The sequence below is a fragment of the Pleurodeles waltl genome, chromosome 9 (assembly GCF_031143425.1).
Source record: "Pleurodeles waltl isolate 20211129_DDA chromosome 9, aPleWal1.hap1.20221129, whole genome shotgun sequence".
NCBI classification, from domain to species: domain Eukaryota; kingdom Metazoa; phylum Chordata; class Amphibia; order Caudata; family Salamandridae; genus Pleurodeles; species Pleurodeles waltl.
The window spans coordinates 270,450,281-270,470,364 of NC_090448.1; the positions used below are offsets into that span (position 1 = coordinate 270,450,281).

Below are 20,084 nucleotides of genomic sequence, written 5' to 3' on the forward strand. Positions count from 1 at the left end.
TTTGTGAATTAAAGAAAGGGGTCAAAACATACAGAACTAGATATTTTAACAAGTTACCAGCCACAAATGTCACCCTTAAGAAACAATACACCTGGATTTAGAAAGGTATTAATATACATTAAAGTATTAGAGGCCACAGAGACAGTGGAGGAAGTGTTAAAAGTAAACAAATTATCAATTTCCTTGCTTTCTTGAAGTATTCCTGCTAGTTTGACTGGCATTATTCACAAACTGCGATATTAACTGACTGCTCCATGAGCTGGCTAGAAATAAATATATTATAGTTTTCACCCAAGTGTCTTTCACCAGAGATAACTTTTAGTATATTATCACATACACGTGTTTTTAGCCATTAGGCAAAGGGAAGAGAAGAATTCCAGAACTGTTAAAGCCCCTGAGCTTCTATCTGTCCCTCCAAAGCACTAGCATCTCTTGCTTGCTTTAGGACATGACTGGTAAGGATTCCGGAGATAGAACAGGACATGAAACTGCTCATTTTCATCTCAGGAAAAAGATCACCTTTACATTTCCTGCTAAACACGTTTCCTATAGTATCACCCCAAAGAGTTGAGTGTCTCTGCTTCTCCATGTAATTTATTAGCATGGGCCCTAAAGCAGAAGACTCCCGAGAGCCCATTTCCCAGAAAAAGAGGTGTTCATTAAACTTGAAAATCAGATTCAGGCCACAAACCTTACCCCAGAATCATCTAAGCTTTATGCTCCAAGCCCAGCCACATCTGCTGGCGATCTATCAGCCCAAGCAAAAAAACGACTTAAGCAGCTGGTTGGTCACCACCTACGAGAGGATCAAACTTCTACAGATTACATTTATTTTCTTGGCATATGTGAGACTGATTTAGCTGTAGGGTCCCTACTATAAAGTGAATAATGAATGATCATCATCAAATTCTACTTCACCACATCTGTGTTTTGCTTTCATGTGGCAGCTTGCATGTGCAAGTGTTTGAGCCTTTCTTTGCGTGAAACAGTTCATTCATAAAAGTGCCTAATGCGCCGATAATGCCTTGCATATCCTAACCTCAGACGTCGGCGTTAAGAGCTCAACGTTATGTAAGTGTCTTAAAGTGAAAGAGTGGGAAAATAGGGACTAGCTTTATATTTCTCCACTTAAAAAGAAAATCAAAAGTGACTTGGGCTATTATACAGTGTTTCTTTTCGTGATCGGTTCCAGCTATAAAAGCACTAATCTGCTGTAAAATAAATTCAAGAAAAAAACGTATTTTAAAGTGAATTGAGATGTATTGTGAAAAACTACACCACATTAGTGGTTTAATTACCTTTATCTCTATGCAAACAATAGGTCGGTGCTCCACTAGATGACAAGTTTGTAGTCTAGTTAGATTAGGTAGGCACATAGCATATCCACTCAAAATGTCCATTTCTTTTTCACATCGGGATTCTGAAAAAGCAGAAAAGAATATGGAGAACCGCATTTTTTAAAACACTTATAAAATATATTTTATTTTGTGTTGTTTACCTTCAAATGTATGCTCTCGCTTACTTTAACATTTAAAAACATAATCCGGAGAACCATCTTTTATAACCTTCCCAAAACACCCATTTACTCTCAAATTTTCTTTCAGTCAATTACAAAAAATAATTTCAAGAATATTTCTGGGAACACAAATTTCAGTTTTCAAAAAGCATTTGATTAAAAATCACAACAAACTGGCAAGTTACATACATCGGAGAAAATGTGACCTGAGAAGAGAATGCAGGCACCCAAAATTAGAAAGTTAGAAGAAATAACCATTTTATTTTCAAAAACTACATATCCAAACCAGTAAAGGACTTATTAGAAAGCAACCACGAGATCCCAAAAGTAGATTTTGTTTGTTAAACAGATTAGCATGTCAGTTTCTGTCCTATGGGTGAGAGACCATGCACCATCAATTCTCGTACCAAGATTTGTCAGTACTGGTTACAGGACAAAACAGCTTCTTAAATAATAATTTCTACTGCAATCACTGCATTATAAAATAAACTTACTCATAACGTTATGGGCAAAAATATATAAGATTCTGCTGTAGAGGAAATATCATTATAATCAATACAAACCATCACTCCCGTCAAATATTAGTAAGTAAAGGTACCATGCTCCTACCCACAAAAGGACACAAGTTTCTTAGAGGACTACTCTTATCACGGGTGAGGCACTTAACCCTGTGGCGAGATACTGAGTGACTGGAGTGGTTGAATGCGGGCAAGAGCTGTTCAGCGAGTCACCAACGTCAAAAAAACAAAACAAAAAAAACACATATTTTGACAGACCGTAAAGATAAACACGTGCACAGCTGCTGACCATTTGCAAATCTTCAGTTCGACATACTTCTAATAATGCGACAAACACTCTTCTTTAGGTGATCACTTTTAGGTTGAGCGTTAGCCAAGACCTTTTGATTCTAACAATATATATTTTATAGACTGGTTTATAGAGGCTTTCAGCCAACTCTCTTCATCTACTGCTCTGTCAGTGTGCTAATCACATTCTATTACGCTCTCCATGGCACACAGACTAGGGCACTTGGTTAGCCACTTCAGCCTTTGGCTTACATCTCTGTGAGCGACGGAATTCTGTCCTTGCACCATATACATTTAAAAATAAAAAATAGTCCCTTTGTACAGTTTTCCAAAAACATTTCACAAACATTGGTAAAGTCACGCCAGAGCTATTGGTTTTGCCAATGCCTGTTAGGTATGTCATTAGCCAAAACTTTTCGTTTCTGAGATTTTTTAAAAGAAAAAAATACAATTACCAACAGGGACTTTCAGTCGGTCCTCCTCATGCATTGGCCTATTTAAATGTCTTCAGATTTTGCTTCCACCCTCCACCGCTTTCAATATGGCCAGCAGGTTAGCCTACTTGAGCTATTGGTTCCTTTAAAAGAGCATCTGCCCCAGCACCATATTGTCACCCACAGAGAAAGTGGTCCCTTTAGGTGCCAGGGACTTCTAGGACAGTATTTGTGTGTTTTTTTCATTAATGTTTCGGAGGTCCTGACAGCTCCCCAGCACTGCCCGCCGTGGCATGGGCTTTTAATCCATTCCACAACTGCTGCCTTTGAGTGCAAATCAACACGTGTGCCTAAGGGCAGCCATCTTTGAATGTTTTTTGTAACTACAGTTTAGCAAAAATATTCAAACATGGTCGTCTGTGCAGGCAAGGGTGGCCATCCTTTAACGCTTTGTAAAACTTTATTAAAAACATTTAAAAGACAGTCACCTGTTCACGTGCTCGTGTATGCATGCACAAGTGTCTATTTTTTAATGTTTCTGTATAAAAGATCTACAAAAACATAAAAAAATCGCCACTGGCAAATCTGTGAGATAGGTACAAGGCATACACAAAGTACAAACAGTAATCCCAATAAACTGATTGTCAAGTGAAATATTCACTTTTGTGATAAAAGTACTAATTAATACAAACACACAGCACAATAAATAATATCCATATAATCTATTACGATAGATGCACTTGAGTCATGCTAGGTCGTGTCCAAGAGTCCCCTCTTTTCCCCTCTAACGAGTTGTTTTTGCCATTTGATAATGGAGGTGACTACAGAGTAGGCCCATACTGGTGATCCAGGGAGAGGCTTTAGCGCGGATGGTGCCAGTGCCAAAATGTTTGTTGGTTCCCTCCCCCCACCCACTGACCTCCTCTGCCCAGTATTCCCTCACTACTACCCTTTAACAGTAACCCTCAAATCTCCACAACCACTCTCTCTCTCAGATGTATTTAGTTTTATAGCACCACCCATATCATTGTAGGGTGTCAGAGTGCTATGCATCGCACAGACAATCACTGTAAATCATGGCAAAGGAAATGTTACATAAGATAGAGGAGAACAAGGTGTAGGAGTCACATGTCATCCATACTTGTAGGCAGCATAGTTTAAGACTGCTTGTTCTGGAGAAGCACAAACTCAGAATTGAATAGCTAACGCCATAGTTGGGAGTTCTCCTTAATACTAAGAACGAATTCTACCCAAATTAACCCTTTTTGCAACATTAGAATAATGAAAGATTGGGGACAAATCATATACCTTGCAGTTTGCATGCAGCTCTCATGGCAGTTAATAGCTCACTGTTCCATATGAGGATTTTAACTTATAACAAGTAACAAAAGGATCTCTCTGATGAAAGCAGTAACCCACTGACCAATTTACATTGCCTGCACTTTGTGATCCGCACAGCACACATTCTTTGCAGCAGGCATATTAACACTCTGAGGCACCTTACGAGAAGTCAAAACTTCCACTAGACAAAACTTGATCACTCTCCAGGAAGAACATTAATCACAGGAATTATCTTGAAATTTTAATTGTTGCCTGACAATTGCTGGAGGCAAGGAAAGCAGCAGCAAGTACTTTTAAAACCATAATTTAATTGCAAACATGACGCCCCCTCCCAAAGTGAGCGCCCAGTGCAGTGACACCAATCACACTCCTTACTCTAGTGTGGGTGTTCCCACCCGTCCCCAGGAATGTCGGCAGTCCACATCTCCTGTCTTGGGTTGCAGTCTTCACCTCCAACTAGCCTTTCCAGGCCTGGGCTTCCTTAATGGAACCCACAAGCCTCTATGTTGTGTACCACGCACAAACATACAACATTGCACGCATATGCATTGACCGATGCTACATGCAGTCATCATATAGGTCAAGACTGATTTTAGTACGTAACAGTAGAACTTTGCATGACTGGCCTGGTAGGTGCCACTCCAGTGATAAAGGTAAAGAGGCCTGTTCACACTAGTGACTCATATGATCTTCAAAACGAGCTTGCTGCCACCACCATGCTCATGGCACTTAACTCCTGTCAAGGGCAGTGTCTCTCTCCCACTAGGAGGGTAAGGCTCGGTGTGCCCCTCCCAGCCTAACAAGATGGCCTTACCATGTGACAGGTCTAGGTCAGGCTTCACACGCATGATCCTACCTTACCCATGACCATAAACCTGTTCCAGGGGTCAATGTATCCATGCATGTGGGACACTTCGAGCAGGGGTGAATGTCAGTCACCATGCAGGGGCCTTTTGTGTCCCAACACGCCATCAAACTCCTGCTGAAAATTCCACTACTCAGAAAGATGGTAATAGACCTTTTAGAGTTTAGGGCACACAATGTTGGGACTTGCTTGCTAAAGTATTCGCTGCACGGAAGTCTGCCTACAATTAAAAAAATTATTAAAGTTAAATGTAAAAACATGTCTTTTAACCCAAAAATTTAAGGGTAGCCTCATAATGACAACCGTGTGCACAGCTCTAGTCTCTATTTTTTTTCCACAATACTACAGCAATTTTTAGGGTGTTACATAAAGGCGACCAAGATGGCGGACGCATTCCTCTAGTGCTCTGCATTCTCACCTGAAAATTGAACTTCATCATGGCCCTAGCCATGTGTGAAAATTAGCAGATACCTCTGTCCCAATCCTGCATGTCTCCTCAGCGGCCGTGGGGCGTTCTTCCACCTTCAAGGTCTGTGCTGGGTGTGCCTCCAGCTACCGGGCCTCGGTAGCTGGGTAGCCCATATCGGCGTGTGCACCCGCACCTGAGGTAGTCAGGCAGCTGTGCCTATACCTGAAAGATACAGGGGCAGCGGTCACCTTCCTGCACTGCCCGACTGCCGTCCATCATCCACAGGGAGTCCCCCGTATCGGCACTCAGATCGGAGCACCCGGGAAGCTGATCATCCGGCCTGTGCCCACTCAGCACCCTCCACTCTGCAGGTGGCCCCCGGAAAGGCACCAGGGATTGCGGCCCACATTTGTCTTGGGACCGCCATTGGGACTCACCGGCACACTACGTTTGGCACACATGGGATTGGCTTTCCTCCTCCCTCCCCCAATCCCAATCCCCCACCCCAACCTCGAAAGGCTGCTCGGTGCCTGCCATAGATGAGACATCCCCTGCTTCGGCGCTTAGGTCGGAGCACAAGGGGGACACTGACCATCAGGTGTTCATCCCCTTGGCACTCCGCCCCAGAGGTAACGCCAGGGATAGCACCTCCTTTGCCCAGGATCCCGTCAGGACTCAGACAACTGGACACAAACAATGGGAGCTACATTGCAAGGTTCTGCACTACAGCGCCCTATACTTGGGTCCTGGGGCCCTTTGTCTCCCCCCGGACACCCCAACAGTAAACCCCTTGCGCACTCCCTGCTTCGGTGCTTGGATCGAGGCACGCGGGGAGCGATTGTGATGCAACAAGAGGCCCCGCCACTGACGCGGACAGCAGAGGAGACACCCGGGGCCCAACAGATCACTCCCATGTTGGCTTTACACCACCTCCGTGATCACCAAGTGAGAGCCATCCACTGCGGAAAGTGCCATTGTCAGTGGGACCCCACTCTTCTTCCCATCCTCACTGGTGGGGGCAGGTGGTGCTGTGCTGGTCAGTCTGCGCCGCCTCTGGGTGGGGCGGGCCAGCGAGAGGAGACCTCTGCATCAGCGCCACAAACTAGGCAAGCAGTGACGGACAGTGCAATAGCGTACTGACCTCTACAAGCCGGTCCCAAGGCCCCACCGATTTTCTCCTGCCCGCCCACCCCTTATCACCCAGACTATTCTCCTTTAATTACAGCCAAATCGCATCAACCTGAGAGGATCAACCACACAGCTGACCTGATCTGAGAAAATTGAACCTTCCTTCTTTCATACCACGGTCTTCACTCTACAGCTGCTGCAACCTGTGGGTCCCTTTGAACACCCAGCTCGGCTCTGCCTCGACAACCACTCCTGTCTCAGCCCTGTCACCTGGCTGGAACACTCAGCATCGCAATGGGAAGACTGCGCTCCCTATCCACCACCCTGTGACCCTGCCCCCCCCCTCGCCAAGGCAGAGCAAGTCCTGAAGAACGAGTTACTTACCTTCGGTAACAACTTTTCTGGTGGATACATTAGCTACCTGTGGATTCCTCACCTAATGAATACTCCCATGGCGCCAGCATTCGACGGAAATCTTCTTCCTAGCTTCTGCACGTCGACGAGGACGTCACTCTAGCCCGCGCGACGCCGTCTGACAGGCAATAAGAGGTCCTCGCCAACGTGCCAACGTCAGTACCAACATTTTTTTACGTGCATGAGAATAATAACCCAATGCAATGAAAGAACAAGGTAACATCCCATAACATTGTAAATCACACAACATTGCAATAAAATGGCTGTAGATTTAATATAACTCTCCTTTTTTTTGTTTTTTTTTGTTTTTAATCAAACAAACAAATATATGCAAATCATGTATATACAAAAAGATATATACATATATGGAAAATGTCACTTACCCAGTGTACATCTGTTCATGGCATGAGTCGCTGCAGATTCACATGCTGTGCACAGTCCGCCGTCTGGTGTTGGGCTCGGAGTGTTACAAGTTGTTTTTCTTCGAAGAAGTCTTTTCGAGTCACGAGACCGAGGGACTCCTCCCATTTCGATTCCATTGCGCATGGGCGTCGACTCCATCTTAGATTGTTTTCCCCGCAGAGGGTGAGGTAGGAGTTGTGTATGTTAGTAATAGTGCCCATGCAATGGAATGAATACGTATGTACATAATAAAGGTTAAAGTAATATATTTACAAATGTACAAATGTTCAAGATCTACTTCTAAACGGCTACAGGCTCCCGGGGAGGCGGGTGGGCGCATGTGAATCTACAGCGACTCATGCCACGAACAGATGTACACTGGGTAAGTAACATTTTCCGTTCGATGGCATATGTAGCTGCAGATACACATGCTGTGCATAGACTAGTAAGCAGTTATCTCCCCAAAAGCGGTGGTTCAGCCTGTAGGAGTTGAAGTAGTTTGAAATAATGTTCTCAGTACAGCCTGACCTACTGTGGCTTGTTGTGCAGTTAACACATCTACACAGTAGTGCTTGGTAAATGTAGGAGGCGTAGACCATGTTGCTGCCTTACATATTTCGTTCATTGGAATATTTCCTAGAAAGGCCATGGTAGCCCCTTTCTTTCTGGTTGAGTGTGCCTTTGGTGTAATAGGCAGCTCTCTCTTTGCTTTAAGATAGCAGGTTTGAATACACTTAACTATCCACCTAGCAATGCCTTGTTTTGAAATTGGATTTCCTGTATGAGGTTTTTGAAAGGCAATAAATAGTTGTTTTGTTTTTCTAATTAGTTTCGTTCTGTCAATGTAGTACATTAGTGCTCTTTTGATGTCTAATGTATGTAGTGCTCTTTCAGCTACAGAATCTGGTTGTGGGAAGAACACTGGTAATTCTACTGTTTGATTTAAGTGGAACGGTGAGATAACCTTTGGTAAAAATCTAGGATTTGTTCTTAGAAGTACTTTATTTTTATGTATTTGAATAAATGGTTCTTGTATGGTAAATGCTTGAATCTCGCTCACTCTTCTTAGAGATGTGATGGCAATTAAAAATGCAACTTCACACGTGAAGTATTGCATTTCACAAGAATGCATGGGCTCGAAAGGTGGACCCATGAGTCTTGTTAAGACAATGTTGAGGTTCCATGAAGAAACAGGTGGTGTTCTTGGTGGTATGATTCTCTTTAAGCATTCCATAAACGCTTTAATGACTGGTATTCTAAATAGTGAAGTTGAATGAGTAATTTGTAGGTAAGCTGATATTGCGGTAAGATGTATCTTTATGGAAGAGAAAGCTAGATTTGATTTTTGCAAATGTAGTAAATATCCTACTATATCTTTTGGAGATGCGTGTAATGGCTGAATTTGATTATTCTGGCAGTAATACACGAATCTTTTCCACTTGTTTGAGTAGCAGTGTCTAGTGGTAGGTTTCCTAGCTTGTTTTATGACCTCCATACATTCTTGTGTGAGGTGCAAGTGTCCGAATTCTAGGATTTCAGGAGCCAAATTGCTAGATTCAAAGATGCTGGATTTGGATGTCTGATCTGTTGTTTGTGTTGTGTTAACAGATCTGGTTTGTTGGGTAGTTTGACATGAGGTACTACTGACAGGTCTAGTAGTGTCGTGTACCAAGGTTGCCTTGCCCATGTTGGTGCTATTAGTATGAGTTTGAGTTTGTTTTGACTCAACCTCTTTACTACATATGGAAGGAGAGGGAGAGGGGGAAAAGTGTATGCAAAGATCCCTGACCAGTTCATCCATAGAGCATTGCCTTGGGATTGATCTTGTGGGTACCTGGATGCGAAGTTTTGGCATTTGGAGTTTTCCTTTGTTGCAAATAGATCTATTTGAGGTGTCCCCCAAATTTGAAAGTAATTGTTTAGTATTTGGGGTGAATTTCCCACTCGTGGGTTTGTTGGTGATCTCGAGAGAGATTGTCTGCCAACTGGTTCTGAATCCCTGGAATAAATTGTGCTATTAGGCGAATGTGGTTGTGAATCGCCCAATGCCATATTTTCTGTGTTAGGAGGCACAACTGTGTCAAGTGTGTCCCTCCTTGTTTGTTTAGATAATACATTGTTGTCATGTTGTCTGTTTTGACAAGAATGTATTTTTGGGTTATTATGGGTTGAAATGCTTTCAGCGCTAGAAATACTGCTAACATTTCCAAGTGATTTATGTGAAACTGTCTCTGATGTATGTCCCATTGTCCTTGGATGCTGTGTTGATTGAGGTGTGCTCCCCACCCTGTCATGGAAGCATCTGTTGTTATGACGTATTGTGGCACTGGGTCTTGGAAAGGCCGCCCTCGGTTTAAATTTGTACTGTTCCACCATAGAAGCGAGATGTATGTTTGGCGGTCTATCAACACCAGATCTAGAAGTTGACCCTGTGCTTGTGACCATTGTGATGCTAGGCACTGTTGTAAGGGCCGCATGTGCAATCTTGCGTTTGGGACAATGGCTATGCATGAAGACATCATGCCTAGTAGTTTCATTACCATTCTGACTTGTATCTTTTGTGTTGGATACATGGCCTGTATTACTTTGTGAAATGTTTGAACCCGTTGTGGACTTGGAGTGGTAATCCCTTTTGCTGTGTTGATTGTCGCTCCTAAGTATTGCTGCGTTTGACACGGCAAAAGGTGTGACTTCGCGTAGTTGATGGAGAAACCTAGCCTGTGAAGGGTTTGTATGACATATTTTGTGTGCTGTGAACACTGTTTTAGCATGTTAGTTTTGATTAACCAGTCGTCTAAGTACGGGAACACATGTATTTGCTGCCTTCTGATATGTGCAGCTACTACTGCCAGGCATTTTGTAAAAACTCTTGGCGCAGTTGTTATTCCGAATGGCAACACTTTGAATTGGTAATGTATTCCTTGGAATACGAACCTTAGGTATTTCCTGTGTGAAGGATGTATTGGTATATGGAAATACGCATCTTTTAGATCGAATGTTGTCATGTAGTCTTGCTGTTTGAGCAGTGGGATTACGTCTTGTAACGTGACCATGTGAAAGTGGTCTGATTTTATGTAGGTATTTAGTGTTCTGAGATCTAGTATTGGTCTCAGAGTTTTGTCCTTTTTGGGTATTAGAAAGTACAGTGAGTAAACTCCTGTGTTTTTTTGTTGAATTGGTACTAATTCTATTGCGTCCTTTTGTAGCAATGCTTGAACTTCTAGTCCTAGAAGATCTATATGTTGTTTTGACATATTGTGTGTTTTCGGTGGGACGTTTGGAGGGAATTGGCGAAATTCTATGCAATAACCATGCTGGATAATTGCTAAGACCCAAGTGTCTGTTGTTATTTCCTCCCAAAGTTTGTAAAATTGGCTTAGTCTTCCCCCCACAGGTGTTATGTGATGGGGGTGTGTGACTTGTGAGTCACTGCTTATTTTGAGGGGTTTTGGGGCCTTGGAAATTTTCCTCGATTTTTTGGGAATTGGCCCCCTCTAAATTGCCCCCTAAAACCTCCCCTCTGATATTGACCCTGGTAGGTAGGCCTTGTTTGTGAGGTTGTGGTTTCTGTGGGTTGACCTCGAAACCCTCCCCTAAAAGGTGTTTTCCGAAATGTGCCTCTGCTTTGCGGGGAGTAGAGTGCGCCCATGGCTTTGGCTGTATCGGTGTCCTTCTTGAGTTTTTCGATGGCAGTGTCTACCTCAGGCCCAAACAATTGCTGTTCATTAAACGGCATATTGAGCACAGCCTGCTGGATTTCCGGTTTGAACCCATAAGTGCGCAGCCATGCGTGCCTTCGTATTGTGACTGCAGTGTTTATTGTCCTTGCAGCTGTATCTGCTGCATCCATGGAAGACCGTATCTGATTATTTGAGATACTTTGTCCCTCTTCCACCACCTGTTGCGCTCTTTTTTGGAACTCCTTGGGTAAGTGTTCGATGAAATGTTGCATTTCATCCCAATGAGCCCTGTCGTATCTTGCCAAAAGTGCTTGTGAATTGGCAATACGCCACTGATTTGCTGCTTGTGCTGCAACCCTTTTTCCCGCAGCATCAAATTTGCGACTCTCCTTGTCTGGAGGTGGTGCGTCGCCTGAGGTATGAGAGTTGACTCTCTCGCGAGCTGCCCCCACAACTACTGAGTCTGGTGTTAGTTGTGTTGTAATATATATTGGATCTGTGGGTGGTGGCTTATATTTTTTCTCCACCCTTGGAGTTATGGCTCTGCCTTTAACTGGATCCTGAAATATTTGTTTTGAATGTTTTAGCATTCCTGGGAGCATGGGAAGGCTTTGATACTGGCTATGGGTGGAGGATAGGGTGTTAAAGAGAAAGTCATCCTCAATTGGTTCCGAATGTAAGGAGACATTGTGAAACTCGGCTGCCCTTGCGACAACCTGTGTATAGGATGTACTGTCCTCAGGTGGTGACGGTTTTGTAGGATAAGAGTCTGGGCTATTGTCAGACACTGGAGCATCGTAGAGGTCCCATGCATCGGGATCATCCTGACTCATTGTGGTATGAGCTGGTGAGTGCATTAGTGGTGGAGTTGTCGCTGGTGATGCATGTGTTGATGGTGGTGGAGAAGGTGGTGGGGTTGTTCTCTTTGCCACCTTTGATTGTGGTTGCTTGTCCCCTTGTTGAAAGGCAAGTTTCCTTTAAATCTTGATTGGGGGGAAGAGTGGTTATCTTCCCTGTGTCTTCATGAATATGAATCCTTCTCTGCGTGTAGTCAGGCTCTACAGCTTGAAGCTCCTCTCCAAATCTATGTAATTGGGTGGTTAACCCTTGTTCCTCTTTATAGGAACTAGTTTTCTGCGCCGAGGCTTGATGTTTGGGGACCGAACCCTTTTCGGAAGTCTTTTTCGGCTCGGAAGAAATTTTATTTGGTTTCGGCGCGGTGTCTCGGTGCCGAATCTCTTCGGTGCCGCTGTCTCTGTGCCGAAGTTTCTCGGAGCCGCTGTCTCGGCTCCGAGGTTGCTGTGTGGCGGTATCACGACCGGAGTCAGATGACTTCGACACCAGCATGCCCTTTTTTGGTGCCTTGGGTCGGTCACCTAGTTTTTGGGTTAAGCCATGGCCTGTTGGCGGTGGCGTCCTCTGGGCTTTTGTGGACTTTTCGTGAGTCCTTATTTTCGACGTCTTACTCACGGTTGTTGTTTCTTCGGCGTCGAGTTCTTCTGAATCCGACTCGTGGATGGAGAAAGCTTCTTCTTCCTCCTCGAACCGTTGTTGACCTGTCGGCGTGGATGCCATTTGTAATCTCCTGGCTCTTCGGTCTCTCCGCGTCTTCCTCGACCGAAACGCTCGACAGGCTTCACACATATCCTCCTTGTGCTCGGGGGACAAGCACAAGTTACAGACCAGATGTTGATCCGTATACGGATATTTGTTATGGCATTTTGGACAGAAGCGGAACGGGGTCTGTTCCATCAGCCTTGAAGTCGCACGCGGTCGGGCCGACCAGGCCCCGACGGGGGATCGAAATTACCCCGAAGGGCCACCGGAGCTCTTCAAAATTCAGTGTCGATTTGTTCTAACTAACCCGATACCGAACGCAACAATACCGACGTTTTTTTCCGAGATTCTAACTAACTTTCCGACCCGAAACACGGAGCGAAAAGGAACACGTCCGAACCTAATGGCGGAAAGAAAACAATCTAAGATGGAGTCGTCGCCCATGCGCAATGGAATCGAAATGGGAGGAGTCCCTCGGTCTCGTGACTCGAAAAGACTTCTTCGAAGAAAAACAACTTGTAACACTCCAAGCCCAACACCAGACGGCGGACTGTGCACAGCATGTGTATCTGCAGCTACACATGCCATCGAACATATATATATATACACAAGTATCCATATATACAAAATCTATTGCAGCCTTGAAGACCAAGAGGAGCGCACTCAAGGATTACTTGGTAAGACCAGAAAGGCAACGGGGAGGCGGGTGGGACCGTGAGGAATCCACAGGTAGCTAATGTATCCACCAGAAAAGTCGTTACCGAAGGTAAGTAACTCTTTCTTCTGATGGATACAACTACCTGTGGATTCCTCACCTAATGAATAGAGTCCCAAAGCAGTACCACGCCCGGTGGTGGGTGCCGAAATGGTCAAACCAAGAAATCCTGCAGCACTGACCGTGCAAAATGGCCGTCCCTTCTGACCTCAGAGTCCAGACAGTAATGTTTTGCAAAAGTGTGAAGGGACGACCAAGTTGCGGCCTTGCAGATGTCGACCACAGGAACACCCCTGGCCAAGGCCGAAGTGGCAGACTTAGCTCTGGTGGAATGAGCTCTAATGCCATCAGGAGGATCCTTCTTTGCCAAAGAGTAACAGATTTTAATGCAAAGAACAACCCACCTGGAGAGTGTTCACTTGTGGACTGCCTTTCCTCTCTTCTTGCCCACGTATCCGATGAACAGCTGATCCTCCAGCCTGAAATCCTTCGTTCTATCACTGAAGAAGCTTAACGCCCTCTTTGGGTCCAAGCGATGTAGTCTCTCTTCCTCCTTAGAAGGATGAGGCGGAGGATAGAACGTGGACAAAGTAATTGTCTGGGCCAAATCGAAAGGTGAAACAACCATCGGGAGGAAAGCAGCCTTGGTCCTCAACACCACCTTATCCCCATAAAAAGTTGTATAAGGGGGTTTTACCGATAAGGCTTGCAACTCACTCACTCTCCTTGCAGATGTTATAGCCACCAGGAAGACTGTTTTAATAATTAAATACCTTAAGGGGCAAGAATGCATAGGCTCAAGAGGGGACCCCATAAGGAAAGTAAGGACCAAGGACAAATCCCATTGAGGCATAACGAATGGTTTTGGAGGATATTTATTTAGAAGACCTTTCAAGAATCTGAGAACAATAGGGGATTTAAATAACGATGGTTGGTCTGGAAGACAAATGAAGGCTGACAAAGCCGACAAATAACCCTTAATGGTAGCCACTGCACAACCTTTCTGCGCTAGAGACAGAGCAAAAGACAAAACGTCCGACAGATGAGCATGTAAGGGAGCAATCTGTCTCTCTCCACACCACATAACAAATTTAGACCACCTATTAGCGTAGATAGATTTAGTGGAGTGTCGCCTGGCCGCTAATATAACATCCACTACATCAGGCGGGAGAGAGAAGGAACTCAGGTTGCCCCATTCAATCTCCAGGCATGTAGGTGTAGACTCTGGAGGTTGGGGTGTAAAACCTGCCCCTGTGAGAGGAGGTCTGCCCTGAGAGGGAGACGGAGCGGAGGGCACAGCGAGAGTTGGAGAAGGTCGGAGTACCACACCCTCCTTGGCCAATCCGGAGCTATTAAGAGGACTTGGGCCCGGTCTTGGCAAATCTTCCTCAACACTCGAGGAATCAAGGGTATGGGGGGGAAACGCGTAAAGCAACTGGTCGCACCAGGTTATCAGAAACGCGTCCCCCAATGCTCCCTGCACCGGATACTGGAAGCTGCAGAATAACGGACAATGCGCGTTCTCCAGAGTGGCAAACAGATCTATCCGAGGAAACCCCCACATCTGGAAGATTAAACTGAATTGATCTGGATGGAGACGCCACTCGTGGTCGGCCGAGAATTGGCGACTGAGACTGTCCGCACGTACATTCAAGACCCCGGCCAGATGATTTGCTACCAAGCAAATCTGATGGTCCTTTGCCCAGGACCATAGTCGAAGAGCTTCTCTGCAGAGAAGGTACGACCCTACTCCTCCCTGTTTGTTTATGTACCACATCGTGGTAGTATTGTCCGTCAGGACCTGTACCGACTGACCACGAAGGGAAGGGAGGAAGGCCTTGAGAGCCAGACGTACAGCCCGTAACTCTAACAGATTGATATGAAACATCTGTTCCTCTGGAGACCAAAGTTCCTTGATCTCCAGATCCCCCAGATGAGCTCCCCACCCTAGAGTGGAAGCGTCCGTTATGACAGTGGCCACTGGTGGCGACTGCGCGAACGGCTTTCCTTGTGAAAGATTGTTGCTCGCAATCCACCACTTCAAGTCCACAGCAGCATCTCTGGAGATCTTGACCACACCTTCGAGATCTCCTTTGTGTTGAGACCACTGCCTTCGGAGGCACCACTGAAGAGCCCTCATGTGCCAGCGAGCATGCGTGACCAACAGTATGCAGGAGGCAAACAGACCGTGCAGACGAAGGACCTTGAGGACTGGAATGACCGCTCCACCTTGAAACATTGGAACCAACGCCTGAATGTCTTGAATCCGCTGAGGCGGAGGAAAGGCTCGATTCAATGTTGTATCCAGTACTGCCCCTATGAACAGGAGGCGCTGAGAGGGCTCCAGGTGAGATTTGGGCACGTTCACCAAAAAGCCCAGGTCGAACAACAACTGGGTTGTTGACTGCAGATGATGAGACACAAGCTCCGGAGACTTGGCTTTGATCAACCAGTCGTCCAAGTAAGGGAATACTGCTATCCCCTTCCTTCTGAGCTCTGCCGCAACCACCGACATCACCTTCGTGAAGACTCGAGGTGCTGAAGTAAGACCAAACGGGAGGACCGCAAACTGATAGTGCTGTGACCCTACCACAAACCAGAGATACTTCCTGTGCGACTTGAGTATCGGGATATGAAAATAAGCGTCCTGCAAGTCGACAGACACCATCCAATCTTCTTTGTTCAACACCAAAAGCACCTGTGCTAGGGTCAGCATCTTGAACTTTTCCTGTTTGAGGAACCAATTCAAGATCCTCAGATCCAGGATCGGTCTCAACCGAGCATCCTTCTTGGGAATCAGGAAGTACCTTGAGTAACAACCTCGACCCCTTTCCTGCTCTGGGACCAACTCTACCGCGCCCTTTGGAAGGAGGACTTGAACCTCCTGTTCTAGCAACAGGAGGTGTTCTTCTGAACAATAAGATGGGCGGGCGGGATGGGGGGTGGAAACTCCCGAAAGGGAAGGGTGTAGCCTTTTCCCACAACACTGATAACCCAAGTGTCCGTTGTAATAGTCTCCCACTTGTGGAGAAAATGCCGTAACCTTCCCCCTACAGGAGAGGAGTGAGTGGGAAATGGTGGAAGCCTAAGGCTGCTTTCCCTGCTGCACCCCTCCAGAGGACGAGGCAGAGTGCTGTTGAGAGGCTCCTCTGGTGCGGGCCCTACCTCTCCCTCTAAATGATCTATAGGGGTGGGAAGAGGCGGGTTGCTGGAATCTCCCCCGAAAGGAAGAGGAGGAAGAGCCACGCCCAAATCCACGAAACCTCCTGAAAACCCTGGAAGAGGCAGAGGAAGAAGGAGCTTGCAGCCCTAACGATTTGGCTGTGGCCCTGCTCTCTTTAAATCGCTCCAAGGCCGAATCTGCCTTAGCTCCAAACAGTTTGTCCCCATCAAACGGGAGGTCCAATAGGGTCGACTGCACGTCTGCAGAAAACCCTGAATTACGGAGCCAGGCCTGTCTCCTTGCCACCACAGTCGTGCCCATCGCCCTAGCCACCGAGTCGGTCGTGTCCAGCCCAGACTGGATAATCTGGGTTGCGGCAGCCTGGGCGTCCGAGACAACATCCAAGAGTCCCTGGGGAAGCTCCGTAAATGAAGATGAAATATCGTCCATAAGAGCATGGATGTATCTCCCCAGAATGCAAGTTGCGTTGGTGGCCTTCAACGCCAAACTGCAAGATGAAAATATTTTCTTGGATTGTGCATCCAGCTTTTTGGAGTCCCTGTCTCCAGGTACCGTCGGGAAAGATCCAGGCGCTGACTTCGATGAACAGGAGGCTTGCACCACCAAGCTCTCCGGCGTAGGGTGTCTAGAAAGAAAGCCAGGGTCAGATGGTGCACCTCGATATCTCCTGGCCACAGCCCTATGAACCGCCGAGGAAGATACTGGCTTCTTCCACACCTCTAACACCGGATCAAGCAAAGCCTCATTAAACGGCAAGAGAGGCTCCGCTGCAGCAGAGGCCGGATGCAATACCTCCGTCAATAAATTCTGCTTCGCCTCTGCCACCGGCAAAGGCAGGTCCAGAAAGTTAGCTGCCTTCCTTACCACAGCGTGAAAGGTAGCAGCCTCCTCCGTATACTCCCCTGGAGATGAAAGGTCCCACTCCGGGGAAGTATCCAGCCCACTGGCTGTATCCAGACCATGCAATCCATCACCAGAGTCCTCAACCTCTCCTTCCTCCAGGACTCGTTGGTACTCCTGCTCTTCCAAAAGACGGAGAGCACGCCTCCTCGAGTGTAGTCTCTGCTCGATACGCGGAGTCGACATGGCCTCCGCCGAAGTCGAAGATCGGAGCCGATCTCCAGCAGTATCCGACGCCGCGTCCGGCGCCACAGGCAGCTTCGGCGCCGTTGAAGGAGCAGGACGAAGAGATCTTGGAGCCGATGGACCCACCGGAGTCACAGGACGAAATCCTGACGGCGACGGGATGGAAACCTCCGGGGCCAATCCCTCTGAAGCCACCGGAGCGGCCACCGGCGCCAACACCGGCGCCGAGCCCACGTTCCCAAAAGGGAGAAAGGGCATAAAGGGTGCCGGCCGTAGAGGCGCAGGATCACCCAATGAAAAGGCCAAAGGCCCCGAAGGACCAGCCGGAGCACCCCCTGGAGCCATCTGTTGAAAGATGGTATACATCGCATTCAGGAATGCGGTACTATCGACTCCAGGAGTCAGAAAAGCCGGATACTGGGGTGCCTGGACCGAAGGCGACCCCGACGCTGGCCTCGACGTCTGCGACGCCGGAGACAACACCAGAGGCTGCATCACCTCAATCACAGACGCCTGTCCAGGCGAAGTCGGTGACGCCGGAGAGAGCAACGGCGTCGATGGATGCGGAGTGACCGTGGGACTGACCTCCCAAGTTCTCCAACGCCGAGCCGAAGGCGACCTCGAACGAGTCTCCTTGCTGGAATGACGCCGTGAATCTCTACGGCGCCGGGAGTGTCGATGACGCCGATGAGACCTTGGCAAAGAAGACTTTTTATGATGTTTTTCCTTTCTCTTCGACTTCGCCATGAATAGTTTAGCCTCACGTTCTTTGAGGGCCTTCGGGTTCATGTGCTGACATGAATCGCAAGTCACGACGTCGTGGTCGGAGCTCAAACACCATAGACAGTCGGAGTGAGGATCTGTAACGGACATCTTGCCCCCACACTCTCGACAGGGCTTGAAACCCGACTTCCTCTGAGACATTATTACCGCTGAGAAGAACTTTGCAGCAGAAAATACACTGTAGCTACGAAAGTAACAGTAGCTCCCTCGAAGATAACCGTTTCGAATGAACGGAAAAAAAGGGAACTGACGTTGGCACGTCGGCACGGACCTCTTATTGCCTGTATGACGTCAGACGGCATCGCGCGGGCTAGAGTGACGTCCTCGTCGACGTGCAGAAGCTAGGAAGAAGATTTCCGTCGAATGCTGGCGCCATGGGAGTATTCATTAGGTGAGGAATCCACAGGTAGTTGTATCCCATCAGAAACCCCCAATTAATCCACGATCACGCAAATTAGTAGACTAAGGGCCAGATGTAGGAAGCACTTTGCGAGTCGCAAACGGCAAAATTTGCCGTTTGCGACTCGCAAATGCGTGTTTCCTATGCAGAAATGCATTTTGCGAGTCGGACCGACTCGCAAAATGCATTTCCGAATCGCAAATAGGAAGGGGTGTTCCCTTCCTATTTGCGATTCGCAATGGTATGCAATTCCATTTGTGATCGCTTATGCGGTCGCAAATGGAGTCGCAGTTACCATCCACTTGAAGTGGATGGTAACCCATTCGCAAACAGGAAGGGGTCCCCAGGGGACCCCTTCCCCTTTGTGAATGGACCCCAAAACATTTTTTCAGGGCAGGTAGTGGTCCAAGGGACCACTACCTGCCCTGAAAAAAAACCGAAACAAAAGGTTTCGGATTTTTTTTTTAAGTGCAGCTCGTTTTCCTTTAAGGAAAACGGGCTACACTTAAAAAAAAAAAAACTGCTTTATTTAAAAGCAGTCACTAACATGGAGGTCTGCTGACTACAGCAGGCCTCCATGTTAGCGAGTGCCCATAGTCGGTATGGGGTCGCAAAATGCGACCCACCTCATTAATATTAATGAGGTGGGTCTTTGCGACCCCATACCGACTCGCAGAAGGTGTCTGAGACACCTTTCTGCATGACATTTGGCGACTTGCAAATTGCGAGTCGCTAGTACTCGCAATTTGCAAAATGTCATTTTGCTACATCTGGCCCTAAGTTGTGAACTGTGAAAAAACCCTTGCCTCTTTGCAGCCCCTAAGAGAAAATCACCAGGCTGCAATTCGCGAACTACAAGACAGAGTTACACGCTTAGAAGACAGGGCGGATGATTTGGGAGGACGCTCCTGTAGGACCAAAATTCACATCCTGGGGCTCTTAGAGAGTATAGAAGGTACAGATCTGGTAACGTATTTGGAAGCCTGGTTCAAGTCATTCACCTCAGCTACGGAACTCTCTCCCTTCTACTCCCTAAAGCAGGCGCACAGGGTACCGGCTCAACGTCCCCCTAAAAGGGCACCCCTTGTCCAATGCTAGCCAAGTTACTACTATTCAAAGACAGAAATGCAATTCTACGAGCAGGACCCTTGAGAGTGGAGACTGAAACTATTATGCTTTTCCCAGACTACACCCACGCTGTACAGCGCCAACAAGCCTACCTTCTCTAGGTAAAAAAAAACAACTATGCCAACTGGGAGTGCAATACTCCCTCCTGTTCCCCGTCCACCTCAAAATAATGAGTGGCAGGACAATCAGCTTCTTCATCAACCACACAGGAAGCATGGGACTTGGCAGAACACCAC

At 46.8% G+C, this 20,084-nt stretch overlaps 1 protein-coding gene across 1 annotated transcript in view; it reads right to left on the minus strand.

Annotated features, from left to right (window-relative positions):
• The window catches only part of IPPK (inositol-pentakisphosphate 2-kinase), a 247,777-nt gene that overhangs the window by 112,004 nt on the left and 115,689 nt on the right, over window positions 1-20,084 (minus strand). Inside the window, exon 5 of the mRNA XM_069206685.1 lies at window positions 1,299-1,420. Coding sequence (XP_069062786.1) covers window positions 1,299-1,420 — 122 coding nt within the window. The remainder of the gene's footprint in view (window positions 1-1,298; window positions 1,421-20,084) is intronic.